Raw genomic sequence first — 17,067 nt, 5'->3', positions numbered from 1 at the left:
AGGGGTTTGATTTCCCCCCCATGCCAGGCATGCATGCACTTTATTGTCAGATGTTTTGTACAAAAGCTTCCACCAAATGGCTTATATCATCCAGGAAGTGAATACTTTGCTTAGATTTTAATCAAGTATTGTATCAATGATGACATCAGTTGTCCTTTTGTGCATTTGACCCTCAAAGGCGTGCATCCAATGTTGGGATGCACCGAATATTCCGCCAATGTTCGGCCGAAAATGGCCCAAAACATAATGTTCGGTTTCGGCCAAAGGAGTAGAATGGCCGAAAATAATACACTACATTAAAAAAAAAGAAAAGAAAAGAAAAGGTTTTACGCATTTATTTAAAAGGTACATTGTTCTTAAATTCTTGCTATAAGGTCTGCTCGAATGTTAGAAAACGTTCAGTATTAAATAAAAATTTTGTATCAGATTTGTAATTGATTTTTTTCATTGAAAATCAAGACAAAAAAGTTTATAAAGGAATTTAATTGTTTGATTTATGCAATGGTGAAAAATTAAAGCAAAATGAATGAAAGACAGCAAAGCCACATTCGGTGTTCGGTTTCGGCTTTCGGCCAATTGTTTCAGTATATTCAGTGTAGGTTTCGGCCAAGAATTTTCATTTCGGTGCATCCCTAAGACGTCATACGACGTGACAATCACATGCATTTTCCTGCATCGCGAAGGCCACTGCAGGGCCATGACGCAAGCGCACGGGACTCACCAGGACATGCGGGAGATGAAGCACCCAAAGAACTGCTGGGCCAGGGCCTGGGCCAGGCAGCTGCGCGTCTGGGGGGTCTGGTCGATGATCATGCCACTGTGGAGCATGTTGGTGCTGTTGGCCCAGAGAGACAAAACACACGAGTCAGACATGGGGCACAGGACCAAGGGCGCCCAACACAGGCAAGAGGGATCCATGGATATAATGATAGGAGGGAGATGACATTTGGACCGTGAACGAGGGAGGGGGGAGTAGAAAGACGGGAAACTGAGACGTTGGAAATCGATTTGAGTCATCTTTAATAACAGGGGGGAGGTATTAACTCGTCAATCTGTCTAATCTCTGGGCCGCACACGCTGCCTAGGTTTCTACCCTGGCTTGACAGCATGTGTTGAGGTTACCATTTTATCAGGAAAGTGACAGAATAATATTAAATAACACAAAATCAACATATCATCTTGACTAAAATCGTTCTAAAAATAAACTTGAATACGACATTGATAGTTTGAATCCACCGCAAGACAAAAGACCCCTCTTTAAACCTGGGTGACCCCCACGTGGCCCCCCACAGCAACACCCCCCCCACCCAGCCTACCTGAAGATGCCCATGGAGGCGTAGGCGGACACCTGCACGTAGGCCTCGTCCACGAAGACCGTCTTGAAGCAGGAGTACGGGTAGCGGCAGGTCAGGATCTCCTCGTAGAACTCAAAGATCTCGTGCAGGAAGGACATGGAGTGCTTGAGCAGGGGCAGCAGCTGGGGCAGACAGAAGTGGGTCACCTGCGGAAAGGGAGGGGGAGATGGTGAGCATGCCTGTAGAGCAGGGATCCAATACTAGCTGTATTTCGAAATCTAAAATAATTCCTGTGTTTGGTTGTGTGGGACCTCAATCCTCCAAATCTAAATTTGGATGAAATGAAACATAAAGGTGGGTCCTAGTGTACGGATTGCAGCTATACCTCGCTCACATGCAAGGAAACGCCAACTCTTCTAGAACTTCAGCCTGTAAATCATTGGAGACCTTGTTCTACTCTTCACTGAAATCACAATAATCGTCCTTATCCAAACACAACAAACTAAATGAGAAAATTCTCTCTCTTTTGCTGTTGTAAAGAGGGGCTATTATGCGACTGCTTGACAATCATCCTAGAAACATTGAGCTGTTCAACTTTACATTATTTCCAGCAGGTTTCTAACTAATGAAACACATCAACCACAATGTTACCTTGGTCTTAACTCTTTTTGCAACTGTACAAAAAACGACTTGGTAGACACTGACACCTTGTGGGCCATTTGGATTACAACGGGGAGGACCGTCACACCAACCTCGTGCATGTAGGGGTCCACGAGGATCTCAAAGGGCCCCACGGCCAGGGAGATGTTGGGGGCGGCGGTGGGGATGGGGAGGACGTAGCTGAAGGTCTTCTTGCGCATGTCGTGGGTGTAGATGGTCTCCACAAGGTCGCCGCAGGACACCGCCACCATGGCGGCGTCCACGGTGATGTCCAGCTTCCACGTGCACAGCTCAGAGTAGGAGTCCACGCACGGGAACCAGAACCTTTGGCAGGGAGGGGGGAGAGTCAAGCTGATGAAGAAGCTGGCTTTCAGGGATTCCTGCATGTCTAAATCACAGGAATGTTGCTCCATATGCATATCTATGACTCAAGTTTATTTATAAAATAAAGCATTTTGAAAGAGAAAGAATGATAAGGTATTGATTTAACAGCATGCTGTTGAAATTATTTGAAACCGCACTGCATGAATAAAACAGCAATTTACCATACTTAAAAAAAATACAATCATTTACAATAGTTACAATACTGTCAAAAATCGTAGTTGTACCGTATACCATGCCATTTAAGAAACTGAAAACATTTCTTTATATATAATTATGATGCACCACTTCGATTTTCTGACCTAGTAGAGTTCTGGTATCCGAAGGAGAAGACATGAGCCCCCCTCTCCGCCATGCTGCCCTCGACATCGGGCACCACAAAGTGAAGCCCCCCTTTGGGCTGGTCCAGAGAAAACTCGATGTACACCTTCACACCTTTAGCTCTGGAGAGAGGGAAATAATCAGGACTCAGGTTTGAGTTGTGAGTTGAGCTGAACCATTAAGAAACTTTCAAAGTTTGTGAAGATCCAAATATCATCAAACAATATGGCTTACAATAACACTCTTTAATCTGTCGCAGGTGTCATCATGGACTCTATTTAAAGGCACGTCTTTGAAGCGTGCCGTCCAGCCTAATTGAGCTTTCTCAACTCCAGCTCCATTGATATATGTTGGTCCCGCATGCATCTCTATGGCTGTAGTCATAATATTGTGTTTTTTCAATCTCCGGTTCAAATGTTACCGTCTCCTTGTTTCCAGAGCTCGGAGGAGACCTTGATGACCAGCTCCCCGTGGCCCGGCGTCGGGGGTCCAACCGCACTCACCGCAGCCGCCCGTGTAGGCACTGGAGAAATATTTCAGGTTCCTCCTAAAACGCACACACAACACACACACACACACACACGCGCAACAACGCGCACGACAGGCCGCAGGGGCAGGCATTCACTTTTAAAAACACTTACAGCAGTAACCTGATTATCTTCAAACATGTGTTCTTGTCGACATCAGGATGTGCATGGTAAACATAGAAGGACTCATTTGTCAACTCACAATTCTAGCTGAATGCTGATCATGAAAGCAGGTCTGAGCGGCCGTCAGGAAACAAGGTTATTGCAGAAGCTTTGCATTTTATATTCGATTTGCCCACCCAGCCAGCATCTCACTGTATTTGACACAATGACACAAATACAACTCAATAGTCCTGCATAAATAGTCCAATAGGGTAAGCACGGTGCTTGCTGTAATTAGAGCACATCACCTTCCAAGTAACAACTAGCAATATGTTTTTTTCTGAGGCAGGCCATTTTTATTTATTTATTTTTTATTGTGGAAAGTAAAAAAAATACAACAATGAAATCTGTGGTTTATTGAGGTCACTTACTGCTTGGACTCATGGTGGCAGACCTCGAGGGTTGGATCGTTGTAGATGAACGGCGCCTCGAGTTCGTTGACTCGGACTCGATAGATTCGACATTGTTTGCTGTTGAGCTTGATCCTGTTCAGGTTGACCACCGTGGGGAATATGGTAAGCTCCACATAACCCTATCAGAGGGGAACAGGGAATGATGGGAGGGAGATTAGAAGAGGTACACAGGGAAGAGGAAAAATATAAATGTTTATAACACTAGCTATTTGTAAGTCTGGTGCAGGACTGCGATGAAGGAGATTTTAAACATTCGATAATAAATTTACTACATTCAGAAGTCTACATGCACGTCTACATTCATCTAAAGATATCTTTAGCTGCATCAGAACCATAATTACACTGTTATCAGTACACATTTTAATAAGTAACATGCTTCAAATCAATTGTTTGCAATGGAAATATATAATTGGTATATTCTGGCAAACCAATGTCATCACTTGCAATCTTCACAAAGTCTTATCATTGCTACTGTTATAGTTGCATAGAGCAACAAATGTGTTATTGCTACCGGCTGTGTACTTACAATAACAGACTTCCTCTGGAAATTGATGTTGTTGATGCAAACCACCTGGTGCGTCGTAAAGACAGAAATATAGAATGTGAATACACACAGTTCCGCATAGTAAGGCTATAGTTTATCATAAACCGCATTGCCATCCGGTAGCTCTAGATACAACTGATGGTCACTTATTAGCATCCATGTGCTTGTAAGGATCAATTCAGTTCTGCTTTCAAAACAGTAAAAGGAAATACTTATAATTTAAAAGGACGCGGGCTCTCGAATCCTTTATCCTTCTTCTTGTTCATCTTCGCTTGATGTGGCGGCGTTGGAGTCCAAACATACCGGGACTACAGGAGGGATGTGTGGGTCCGGGGTGGGTGTTTACATCGGGACGCAGCTCAGCTGTTTACATACAAAGTTCAGCACTTTCAAATCCCTATTGAAACTCATCAGACATCAGCAATCAGACAAGAAGAACAACTGCCTTACAATGTGTTGACCTGTAATCCATACGATGTATTATTTTCATATAAAACGATGGTAACGACAATGTAGCTGAGCTTATGTTGGCAGAAAGAGTGCATAATGCTTTTGCTTCTGCATGTATCTCACAGTTGAATGCAATCCATCTGCCGGAATTACAACGACGTTCTTCCAAAAGCAATTCAAGCGCAATTACTAACGGCAACCGTTGTATAGTTTAATACAGTAGAATATTGCAAACGCTGCTGCAGTATCGTCAAAACACTGAAATATAACTTGATAGTCGGCTTACTCACAACAAAATGATTGCGCGGAGATCGTATTCGGCCATTTTGTTTGTAACCTTTGACCTCCCGCGCGAAATCTAATTATTTTATTTTGGAAAACATATTATTCCTAACCCTATTACCAAAACATCCGTACTATGACATCGTGACATTTTTTAATTGAATAATAAATAATAAAATATCTACAAGTAATTTTTGTTTCTACCCGTTTATTTGGTTGAAGTAAACGACATCGCTAGATGGCACTAAAGCCTCTCATGTTCAACTCAATCCAGACTGATTTCTGTAAGCCTGGATTCGACCCTGCCACGGACAGGGCAGGGCTCTCAAGTCTCACGCATTCGGCGTGAGATACACGAAATTCAACCCCTGCACACGCTCACATGCCACACTTCGTAATTCTCACGCAGAGAAATTCCCAGGATAGCGCCCACCAGAGATAGTCTTGCGCTGCTATTTAACAGTGGAACAGGTCTCATCCACACCCGGATTGGAAAAGCAAAAGCAATGTAACAGCTTTGTTATGTTTGTTTAATTAGAAGAGGTAAGCAGGAAAAAGGGAACGTCATTTTGGGAAAAGTATATCAGAAAGGAAGGAGAGGTTTAGGAGTGGGGCTGAAGCCTTGTCAGTTAATGGCTGTATCAGTCTTTTTGGGCCAGAGAGACATTCTCCCATATCAGTACAGACAGCCATGGGCAAAAAGGCCAGTCAGGTATCAGATGAGGACTGTGTTCCCAATATCAGTATTATGTATGGGATGCACTATTGGGACCTGCATCAGACATATAGTTGTTAAATAAAATAGTCAACGCATGCCTTTCTAAAGTGCATGCCTTTTGATTTATTCATCTCTGATTGTAATCTTCAGCAGATTGTGATATTGTATAGCCTACTTACGTGACATTCATAAAACTGGAGCCAGATTTCCGTCGTTAATAGCTGACAAATGGCTATGGTATTTCAAATGCACTCAAAGGATAGCTCTCATACCTACAGCAAATTCAATGCAACAGCGCACAGAGGAAACAACATCCAAACCTCTCAGCTGCTGGCAAGATGGTGCAGGTCCTTCCTCCTGCTGATTTGGCCTAATGGAGTGATGGATAGTGTTCCACCGTGGAGCTATCTCTGGCGGTAGAAATTATTCTACGGGGAATTTATGAAGGTATTTCTTAGCTTTTTCCACTGTGACCTCCTCTGCAGAGTTCAGGAACAAAGGTTGAGGGAGTCCCAAAGAACCGTTCAAACATAAACACCCTGACCCAAGCTGAGAACAATGGACAATAAGAGAACACCTAGCAACGGTCCTCCATGCAGGATGGTGTAAGTATGTGTGTGTGCAATACCAGATGTGTGTTTGTGATGCTTGAGAAATCAGGTAAAACCTATTCTTCAAACACACAGATGTGCATTCCCAGACACATAGTGCTCTGCTGTGACAGTAGTTTCCCCTTGCTTAGAGTTGTAAAGTCCACATAGAGACATCTGTAGGTTCTGACCTCTCCTGGGAGTATAAGGAGAGAAGGAAACATCTTGGACCACTCTGCTAAAACATGTTCACACAGCAAAGCATAGCAAAGGGAAAGAAGTGAATGGACGTTTGTCATCATTTCTGACTTGCTGCGCTGGAATTTTTAATCATGTCTAGTCTTTGAATATTAAATGTGCATTTAATGTCACAGCGCGCTCCCATGTCCAGCTTTTACTGCCTAACAGGATAGGCAATTTTTTTTCCAAGCTTTTTGTCATATACTTTTCAATTTCTCTTTACATCCTGCCAGCAATCATAAATCAATTGCAGTGACAAAAAAAATAAAAGAAATGGGTATCTCAGGCCTCCGTAGGCCTGTAATTAGCCTATCTATTTATTTAATCGGCCCGATATAAGTTATTGGATGTCCTGTCTGTCTACCTAACCCTATATGTGCACAGCCTGCCTGTGAGTCTTCCACAAGGCTAAGCAGTCCATTTGCTAAAGCTGGCCTAGCTGGTCATGTTTTGGGTGACTGGCTTTGGAGAAGGGCCTGGAGGATGGGATGAAATTCTTCTAAAATCTAGCTTCCTCTGGCTGGTTTCACCTAATTGCCCGCCTTTAAAACAGAGCTGACAAAGGAAACCTGTAGCTAGCATTTTGAGCCTGAGTTTAAATTGGTGAAACAATGATGATTGATTGCACAGCAAAAATCCCAGTTTGAAAAATTATTTTTATTTTTTAAATATTTTAGCAATGTTAAAATCATCACAAAGTAAGCACGACAACAAATATATACAACACCTATACATACAAAACAAACATTGTGTATTTGATACACACTTCATTATACAGCAAGTCTTGACAACTCTTGTCTTGTCTTAAACCAACCTCGGTCTTTTCTCCAACACAAATCCTACAAAAATATATGTCCTATCAAAATGTATGATCATATAGAATTTAATATTGTGTAAATGCGATGCAGTAAGCATCACACGGCACAATTTCAGAGAGTCGTGAAATATTACACACAGGCACAAGAATGACCTCACCCATAGGCCAAAGTTCGAAATAACTATAGCCCTAAACTCAGTGGGTTGACAGGGAACCCTTTCTCTTCAGCTAGCGTTTGGACATGCATCTTGGAAACTCAACTGAGATGCTCCCATGCGCAGGTATCCCAGGACAGAGGCAAACATGGCGGCACGTTTGAATCCACTCTGCACCACGCTGACGATCTCCGTCTTCACATGAACTGATCAGCTTCAGCAAACAAAAGCTGTGTACCTTTGACCTCTTAACCCTTGACCATCTCTTTCTGAGGTTGTCTGCTAAAGAAAAGAGAGCACCAACCTGTATAAGTTAATTTAAGTGCTACGATTATATTTGACAACCATTGCGTCATTCCAGGACAGTATACAACTATTATCTACTACCACAACCTCGTGAGAGGTGTCTCAGACTGAAAACAACCATGAGTCTGTCATGTCAGTCATGTCGGTGTATAAATCATACATCCTTCTATCTATAAGACCAGCTGTCTTTTCCCTGTGGCTATACAGTTGAGTGCAAAACAATTCCGTCTAAAGACCCAAAGAGATGTATGATACATACAGATCTCTAGGTATTCAATGCATTGATTGACATGTAGATTAGACTCACTGGGGTATAACCAAATGGGTTTGAAAAAGTCAAACTTTTCTAACAGAGTCTAGCACAATTTGTATGTCAAGTGACCCAACATAGCTGCTTACTATTTTTTGATGTTAGTGGTAACTTGTTCAATAAGACTTTTATTCACTTTTGTTTTAGATTAAAGTGGAACATTCCCCTTTATCCCAATGCCCTAAACCTGATGTACACAGACAGACTTGAACTTTACTCACAGCAAGTCACCTTTCAGGGGATACAATATGGAAACATGAACCTGGTACCCAACTGGGACATTTTGAGGGGGAACAGGCCACCACAATGGAACCTGGGTGGTAAGACAGAGGGCCCCTAGACCCTCATTCCGCTGTAGCCCCGGTCAGGGGCCTGCCATATGCCGTTCTCGCTGGGACAGTGGCGATGGCAGGCACAGCTCTGGATCACCATGACGGGCCTCTTGGACGTTCTGCCGTTGGAGCAGCGGAACTCCACCAGGGCGGTCTTGGTGGCGTGGGGCGTGCAGCACCGGCCGTCGCTGCAGGTGCCGCAGTAACGCGGCTTGTAGGCCTGCACGCTGCTGCAGTTCCTGTAGGTGAGGTGAACGGCCTGGACGCTCTTCACCATCCTCTGGCACTTGCTGCCTCTCTGGGGGACACAACGGACAGAGCGGAGAGCTGGTTAGATGATGTTGTAGATAAAATCAAAACTTTTTAATCTAATGGATAATGATTTATATCTCGGAAATAAACGGTACAAGATTTTCAATGGCAAGCTAGCTCCAGTTTAACTGTGGAGAAAATAGTGTGGCCCGCTGTAAAACATGACAGTTTCTGTACGCAGCTGCGGAGTCTGTGCAATTCTCCTAGATCCTTGTAGAGTAAGCCTCTACATGACAGAATGCGCTTGATTCAATATAATCAAACAAATTAATTAGCATATTGTACCAATAGCACAAAAAAACACATTAAGTCTCACACCTTGTATTAACGGCATTTTTCCATAAAAATAATGGAGACATTAAATCGGGATTAATAATAGATCAGAGTAAATAACCGGAGAATGATGATACCTTGGGGGCGATCGGCGTGAGCTGGCTCTGGGGCTGCTGGCCCTGGCAGGGTTTGACCATGCACAGCCGGTTCTGCTTCACCATCTCACAGCGGCTGTTCTTATTGGTCACCCTGGTGGACACGCCCATGCCGCAGGCCCGGGAGCAGGCCTCCCACTCGGTGGTCTGCTCGATGCAGTTCAGGCTGGGGTCCCAGGCGTCGAAGCTCACCGTCTCGTCCAGGCGGAAGGCTGCTCGCAGAGGGAGCATCGAAAATACAAATTAGGTTTAGGATAAAAACATAAGTTTTTTTTGCAAGGGAACATACTGAGGGGACGGAGACTTACGGTGTCAGTTACCACTCTGGTCTAAACACTTTTAGACCAGAGTGGATCTGACTTAGGTGTTCAGACATGGTATGCTAGGTGTGTTAAGCCCTCACAGGTAAATAAAGTCCTTTAACTCGTCTAGCATGCTGTGAAGCGAGTCTACAGTGAGGTCTCCAATTAGGGGTTTGAAGTCGATTTGTGAATGGGGGGGCGGGGCTTAAGGGTGATGTGTTCCTCTGGGTCTAGGGTGCTCTACTCACCAGCCATGGCGAAGCCCCCCAGGGCGCTGGCCTCCACCTGGGGTTCACACACCCACTTCTCGCAGCACTCCCCGGGCAGCTGCACCCTGCGCGGCATGGGGCAGTCCGGGCCCGGCAGCATCACGTCCAGGGTGCAGCGCGGCAGGCAGCCGATCTGCCCGTCGCGACACACGCACTGGTACTTGCAGCTGGGGAAGAAGGTCTGGCCATGGCGGTAGACGGTGCCGTCCAGGACACACACGGGGCCCTCGTGGACTGGATGGGGAGAAGGGAGGAAACGCGGTGAGATGCTATTGGCCAGCCGCAATTCTCTTCTTGATTCAATTGTTTCTTTGGGGGGGGGGGGGGAAGGAGACCGTTTTTTGCATCCTCTCCTGTATTTTCCAAATATTTATTCAAATTTCCTTGCAAAAACATGGTGAATAAGGTAGTGCTCTCATACATAACCCGAACCCTATCCCTAACCCTTACCCTAGTGCAGACACTCTCAGTGAAAGCAATAACATTCAATGTTCAGAAAGCTGAAACCAAAGCTCTATATGGACGAGGGATGAAAACACGGCGCCAAACAGAAACCCATGAGCTCAGTTACTGCTGATTGTACATCGTAGCGTCGACAAACCTTTATCGAGGAAGGAGGGCCCACTTACCGACACAGACGCCCGTCCTCTTGTGTACGTCGGCCGAGGAGTCGCACCGCAGGCCTCGGCGCGTGTCGCAGGGGTGGGTCTCTGAGCAGAGCTCGCCGGTCTGGCGTGCGCACACCAGGCAGCACGCGCAGTCGTCCAGGATCAGGGGCACCGAGGGGCCACACCTGGGGGGCTCCTTGGGGCACTGGCAGCGCCGGGGGCAGACCTCGGACCACACTATGCTCAGCATCTAAGGAGGGAAAATCGACGGATTAACGTCGAGCATGAAACTTAAATGATAGACAATAGAGTTTAGGGAATGAAAAACACAAATAACAATGAAATTAGGTTGTTTCTGCAGCATGCATGCAACACATGCTTGAGAATAAATACTCAAGTGTAGACACATGGACGGTTTGTGAAATAATGCGAGTGCAGTATTTTACGGATATTGATTGACAATGTCGGTCGAAAAACATACCTGTGCTGAAATGTATAAACCAAAGATGGTTTTCTCTGCAAGGTTTGACATCCTCATCTTGAGTGTGCAAGTCTTGCTGCAAAGCACAGTCGAATAAAAAAGAAGGAAGAATAAAGTCAAGAGTATGTTTCTTTTGTTTCACCGAACGCTGTTCAACAGAGCATCAAATAGAGCCGGCTCCTGTGCGAACGGTCCCTCCTGCTATATGGTTACGGTGCTGCAGAATGCTGGACCCTCTGAGTTCTTCTGGCCAGGCCTCTAGCGGAGGCTCTCTTATATATAGACCGGTCAACCTCCCTGGCACCATGACGACAAGCGGGACGGAATGCGGGAGACGCTCAAAACCGTGGAGGCTCTGGAATCTTGGCAGACAACCCGAGGGAGACGAGAGTTGCATTTCGCTGTGAGTTCCTGATTGAGGGTGGTCTTGGACCAGGGGGACAAGAACAGAATGAGGCGTTTGTTTTTATGTCAGGTAGACTTGAAACATGCGATTCACTATGTATTGTTGTCATGCAATAAATGTTTGGTTTTGTACATTCTGTGCGCATGTGCATGGCCAACGCCATGCACATGCATGCAATTGCATGGCCAACGCCATGCACATGCATGCAATTGCACAGACACACACTAACACACACATGCACACACACATGCACACACACACACATTCAAACACATACACACACACAAACACACACGCCCAAACTCATGCACACTCACCTGCCTGCACACACATACTCACAGACACACACACAGTCATGCACGCACACATTCACAAACACACACTCACACAAATATCATGCACACACACACATTCACAAACACATACACACATGCACACACATAAACACACACACACACAAACACACATACACACACACTCATGCACGTGCACATTCACACACAAACACAAACACATACACACACGCACACACACACACACACACACACACACACGGACACAAACACACCAGTAGGGTTTATCATACATAAAGGACTCATGTAAGGGCCTAGGACTGCATCATGTATCCAACAGAAGTTCCACCAAGGCCTTCAAAGCATGTCACAGTGGAGAGTGACCCCCTGACCTCTTCCTGCCTGAACTCTAGCAAGGAGGTTGCACTGGAAAACTATAGTATTCCCTGTTGGCTCATTAATGTTTCCATAAATAGCTAGCCGGTGGAAACTTGGGCTATCCCATTGATTCCAAATAGACTTCAGTCACATCTGGTCTTCGCTGAGGTAAACGGGTGAGGAACCATTTGAGTGCAATGCTTGTCAATGGATATCACGAGAAGATTTTTCAGTTTTCAGTGACATAAATAACGTTTTAGTCAATACTATTAGGGGTCATTGTTTAATAATTTCACAACAAATTGCAATGAAATATTAAGTATTGCATTGAATAAGAGAACTTTTGAAATTGACAAGGTGCCAGCAGATAACAATTTAAAAAATCACAAACATTTATATGACATCAATTTTGTTATTTTATTAAAGTTAAAAAAAAATCCATCACTGGTATTTAAGAATAAATCATAATTATATGATGTTCTTTTAGAAAAATGTAAAAATATATATTTTTGGGTAAATGTTGAAACCATCGATTGCAACTGTTTCTATGACTGCAACCAATGTTCTCAAACATCATGATTTATTTCCTCCAGAAACCCATTTTTTATTATGTTTTATCAAGATGATTTAAATGCAATTTCAAGCTGGACGAAACACATTCCAAACAATCCATAAAATCCCCATGTTCGGAACTGGACATCAAAGAAATCGTGAATTTTTTCATCGAATAATGAATGAGCTGTCTATGTTTTGACCCAGTAGACCATGCATCAAGAGTGACGGACAGCCATAGCGCAGCTTGATAGATAAGAGAAAAGTGGAGTCGAGCAAAGAGAGATGGAAGCTCTTCCTGAATGATTGAACGCCCGGCTCCTTCGGCCAGCACCTTGAGTCACCGCATCTCAAACAGCCTGCCCTATAGAGGTTACAAGAATGTCAAACTTCACAGTCTCCCCGTGTTTGTCCTCCCTTTGTGTCTGTCTCCCGTTGCTTTTCCCAGCGCACTACTTTCCTCTATGCCTGACAGCGATGTAGGCCAGGGCATTACATAAAAAACAGTTTGCACAGACGCATGTTGGAATGTGGCATCATTAAAGCCATAGATTGTGAATTGTCCCGCCATTGGTGCTACACACCTCAACAACATTCTCTAGAAAATATACTGTGGTGGGTGGGTCATCCCTATGTGCCCCGGGTCCTATGTTCCCCGGGTCCTATGTTCCCCGGTCACATACATATCGGAAAATAGGAACCCTTTTTGGGAAAAGTGGGGGAACATAGGACCCTTTTTTTAAAAAAGGGTCCTATTTTCTAATGTTCCCCAGTCTCATACAGAGAGGGGAACAAAGGACCCGGGGAACAAAGGACCCGGGGAACATAGACACGCTCCTGTGGTGGGTTAAGCTTAGCTGGGTCGGATAGCATATATTGAATAAGATCAAACTTTTATTATTCTTTTCCTATTGGTTTCTTATTGTTCACACAGGATATGGTTTTATCCCAATTATTCCCCCCCCTCCTCCCATTGACGTTGGCATAGAGTAGAGTAGAATGCTTATTTTCCATCGACTGTGGTCATTGGGCGCAAGTCCATCTAAGGTGATGTTCGGGAAAAATAACCAAATGTCTCTAATCCGTTCACACATTCTAGCTTCAGCCTTTACGGGAAGTTTGGCAGATGGAATAACTCAGGGTGAGGTGGGAATTTTACCTACGTACATTCACGGCATCTGTGAAATATTTCCATTCTGCAGGCAAAGGATGGGGTCTAGAGAAATAGAGGATGATGGGGTATCTCCCTCATTTCCTTCTCATAAACAACTTGTCGCTTTCTGTCCAGTCGTTCCATCAGCTTTTCTCCTGTGTTTGCCCTACAACTGTGACTTTTCCCCCTTAATAGCTTCTGGTAATAGAAACATTGTATGATAAATGTATGTGTGGTTAAGGGAAGATTTACTTGAGGTTGAGCTTCAGGAAGCACATTCTCTCCGAACACTGAGAATATAAATCGTAATGAAATCAACAGTGTGTTTGCACATCCGATCCTCGTGCAGGTGCACTTCGTACAGCTCTGCACCATTTTGAATGATATGCTGCCCGTATGTCAGCTTTAGAAAAAGCCAGCTTCAAAAACGGTCGTTGATGGCAGTGCCCTCTCGGATTTTCAGATATTTATATACACTGAAATAGTATAAAAGAGGCAGAACTACCTCAATTAGATTGAGGTTTGATTCAGGTTCCTTTTTAAATCGACGCACCATGCCGTATAGCTCCGGTAAACACTGTATCAGGTAGGTACGGCTGGTACACTCTGCTGTAGGTCTTTCTTCTTTTTTTCCCCAGAAGGGCCTAGTACCCTTCACTGGCCATGTTATGGTGTCATTGGGCAGGTGTTTTCTTTGACCTTGACGCCACCGCATGCTGTCAGGGGATGCAGGGAGAAGGCGTCCATATTGGTATGTGCAGGGCCACCGTCTCTTCGTTGCATACCGACGTTCAACATTGACAGTCTTTCACCCGCACATTTGGTACACGCTGACCTGTGGAGTCCCCCCCACCAACCCTTCCCCTCCCGTACTCTCCTAAAAACACCCCTCTTACGCGCTTATTGTGCGTTGCACATAAAGGTTAAACACACTCTCTTGGCCCGAGTGCTTCCCTCTTCAGCTCACTGTTCATTTCCATTCAAGATGACATGGAAGGGTGAGGGTGAATGCGTGTGCGGTGAAGAAGGTGGCATCGTATTTTATTTGGTGTAAAGCGTAACTTATATCTTTATCAAAGCCCTGGTCACCTCAAGAAAGATTTTTCATTGCTGGTATTTCATCCCGGTTGCCATGCACATCAGAGACCTGTCAAGCGCAGGGATCTAACGCAAATGTTGAACCAAAACCCTGCCGGTGATGACACCTTCCAAGTCAAGTTCAATAACCCACAAAAGGGCTCTGATTTTCCTCATTGTTTTAACCTCTGTATGCACTCCTCTCCTCCCATTTTTTGTTCTCACCACTCTATTCAAACTATTTCACCGGTTTTCCCTGCTGTCATGTTCTATTTATATCCGCTGTTTGCGTACAAAGTGGTGTGTGCTTCATAGAGCAGATGAGTGTTGCCAAGTGGCAGCGAAGCAGTCTGTTGAACGGCCTGGGAGGTCACTACAAATCTCTCAGCCGCTGTGTTTATTTGTGGTTCAACATTGTTGGAAAATGAGGAAAGGTGAGGGAGGAAGGGTTATATTGGAGGTAACGAAAGAGAGAGAGAGAGAGAGAGAGAGAGAGAGAGAGAGAGAGAGGAGAGAGAGAGAGAGAGAGAGAGAGAGAGAGAGAGACGGGGGGGGAGCTAGGTAGCGAGGAAGAGAGAAAGAGAGAGAGAGAAGGAGAGAGAGATGGGCTAGTTAGCGCGAGAGAGAGAGAGAGAGAGAGAGAGAGAGAGAGAGAGAGAGAGAGAGAGAGAGAGTCAATGTGGGAGGTGAGGTGGTGGAAAATGTTCTCAAGAAACATGAGCCTCAGCTCAGGGGGGGTAACCACTGTGTTTGTGACACAGACGGAAGCCTCCCTGAGAGGATCCCACACAGTGGGAACTTTTCACTTTTACTTTTTTTACAGGCAACTGCAAATGTGCAGTTAATGATGTTTTATCATGAGAAAACACTGATAGTGTTTTCGAAATCATTACAAAAACAATACAACTGTCCCAGCCCACACACAGGCCTGACAAAATAAGCTCCTTTTCATGAATACATATGAACATCCCTGGTGCTAATTAGAGGGGCTGTAGATACAACAAAAAAAAAAAACGTTTATAGAACAGCTTCTTTAAAACCCCAAAATAACAAACGGTGCATTACAGCAAAACATCATTCTACAAACATTAAAAAAACTATCCTTGAATATATGTCTCAACCTTTTTTTTTTACACACGGTAATTGTGGGCCAAAAAAGTATGAAGGTGAGGACTCTTAAAATGTGATACACCGCATGCTGTAGAAATCCCCAAGTTGGGGAGGCTATGCTTGGTGTAAAGGATGGCAAACACAAAGAAAGCCTTGAATCAAACATATACAGCCCCCAAAAAAAAGAGTACAAAAAAAGAGTACATCAATGTTAATTTTTACTTAGATCCAACCTGAGGAGCCTTTTTACTTTTTTCTCTCTAACATGAGCAGCCCAACAGTGTGTTTTTTACAGTACCCCAAACAACCAAGAATTTGCAGCTTTTTGCATGCATACTGTAGCGATAGCACGTGGTCACATTTCTCATGAAAGACTTTATCACCTTGGCAGTAGTATTTAAATGCTTGTGCCCAACCCCTGTATCAATACAGATTTTGTGAGTTCAGATACTCTGTTTTTCAGAAAGGTGGTAGGCCAACTGAAGCAAGCTCCGTGACGCGTTTGCACTTAACTTCTTTGTGTGCCTGGTAATTGTAAAAAAAGGTGTTGTGGACATGCCTTGCATGGACCAACCACCCTTTTCACCAACTTTGCCTCAAACATTTCATTGAAGCCCCTTATAAAGTATTTTATGGCTCGTCTTTTATTGCAACCAAACCAAACAGAGAAAATCTATTCCTGACGTTGTTTTTGACGCCCCAGAACATCGGCTTTTGAGGTGATTCCTGGCCCCCTGGGAGCCGGGAGGATAGTCAACACTCCAAACACACAACCGACGCTCACATGCTCGAGCCTCTTGACGGCCGCCATTCCTTCACTGTAGTCAAACAGCAGCATAAAAGTGTGGAAAAAACGTGACACAAGAGAAATCATGGCAACCACCAGGCATTACTGATCACATAGATCCACAGCAAGCGTCGACTTTAGGTCAAGCCACGCGCACATAGCGATGCCCAGAGTCAACGCTTCACCGGGGAGAGGGGCAGATATGCCGCCACCGAGGCGCGGGCCCCAGGCTTTTAGGCGTTACAATTTACAGCGGCTGTCTTATCTGATGTTTACCCAGTCGGCCTCCTCTTAAGGTCAGAGAGGGTTAATCAGAGCGGAGAGAGGGGAGATGGACGTGGAGGCGAGGGCAGAGAGGAGGTTGTTGATCCAAGGGAACGATGCTTCTGTTCAGTTGCACTCGTATTC

At 44.6% G+C, this 17,067-nt stretch overlaps 2 protein-coding genes across 2 annotated transcripts in view; both read right to left on the bottom strand.

Moving 5' to 3' along the window:
- The window catches only part of taf2 (TAF2 RNA polymerase II, TATA box binding protein (TBP)-associated factor), a 28,408-nt gene extending 23,304 nt beyond the window's left edge, over positions 1-5,104 (bottom strand). The window contains 11 exon segments of the mRNA XM_030370626.1: positions 722-835; positions 1,317-1,501; positions 2,048-2,279; positions 2,639-2,777; positions 2,898-2,900; positions 3,079-3,169; positions 3,171-3,204; positions 3,718-3,878; positions 4,286-4,340; positions 4,520-4,666; positions 5,044-5,104. Coding sequence (XP_030226486.1) covers positions 722-835; positions 1,317-1,501; positions 2,048-2,279; positions 2,639-2,777; positions 2,898-2,900; positions 3,079-3,169; positions 3,171-3,204; positions 3,718-3,878; positions 4,286-4,340; positions 4,520-4,569 — 1,064 coding nt within the window. The 5' untranslated portion in view covers positions 4,570-4,666; positions 5,044-5,104.
- A 2,117-nt stretch (positions 5,105-7,221) lies between these two features.
- LOC115553294 (CCN family member 3) lies at positions 7,222-11,143 on the bottom strand. The gene is made up of 5 exons (XM_030369434.1): positions 10,904-11,143; positions 10,444-10,672; positions 9,794-10,048; positions 9,226-9,455; positions 7,222-8,801 (listed from the first exon to the last, which is right to left on the bottom strand). Exons 1-5 carry the CDS (start codon positions 10,958-10,960, stop codon positions 8,508-8,510), a joined length of 1,065 nt encoding a protein of 354 aa, XP_030225294.1. The 5' UTR covers positions 10,961-11,143; the 3' UTR covers positions 7,222-8,507.
- Positions 11,144-17,067: the final 5,924 nt, after the last annotated feature.

Source organism: Gadus morhua, chromosome 11 (genome assembly GCF_902167405.1).
Source record: "Gadus morhua chromosome 11, gadMor3.0, whole genome shotgun sequence".
Taxonomy (NCBI): Eukaryota; Metazoa; Chordata; class Actinopteri; order Gadiformes; family Gadidae; genus Gadus; species Gadus morhua.
The sequence above is the reverse complement of the archived record's forward strand: the minus strand, read 5'-3'. Positions and strand labels throughout refer to the sequence as shown.

Excerpts from the sequence above, each read along its gene's own strand:
- LOC115553294 (XM_030369434.1), bottom strand. The coding sequence starts at position 10,960 with ATGAGGATGTCAAACCTTGCAGAGAAAACCATCTTTGGTTTATACATT. Across the intron at positions 10,673-10,903 it reads GTTTATACATTTCAGCACAG|ATGCTGAGCATAGTGTGGTC; the intron begins GTATGTTTTTCG and ends TTCCCTCCTTAG. Across the intron at positions 10,049-10,443 it reads GAGGACGGGCGTCTGTGTCG|TCCACGAGGGCCCCGTGTGT; the intron begins GTAAGTGGGCCC and ends CTCCCCATCCAG.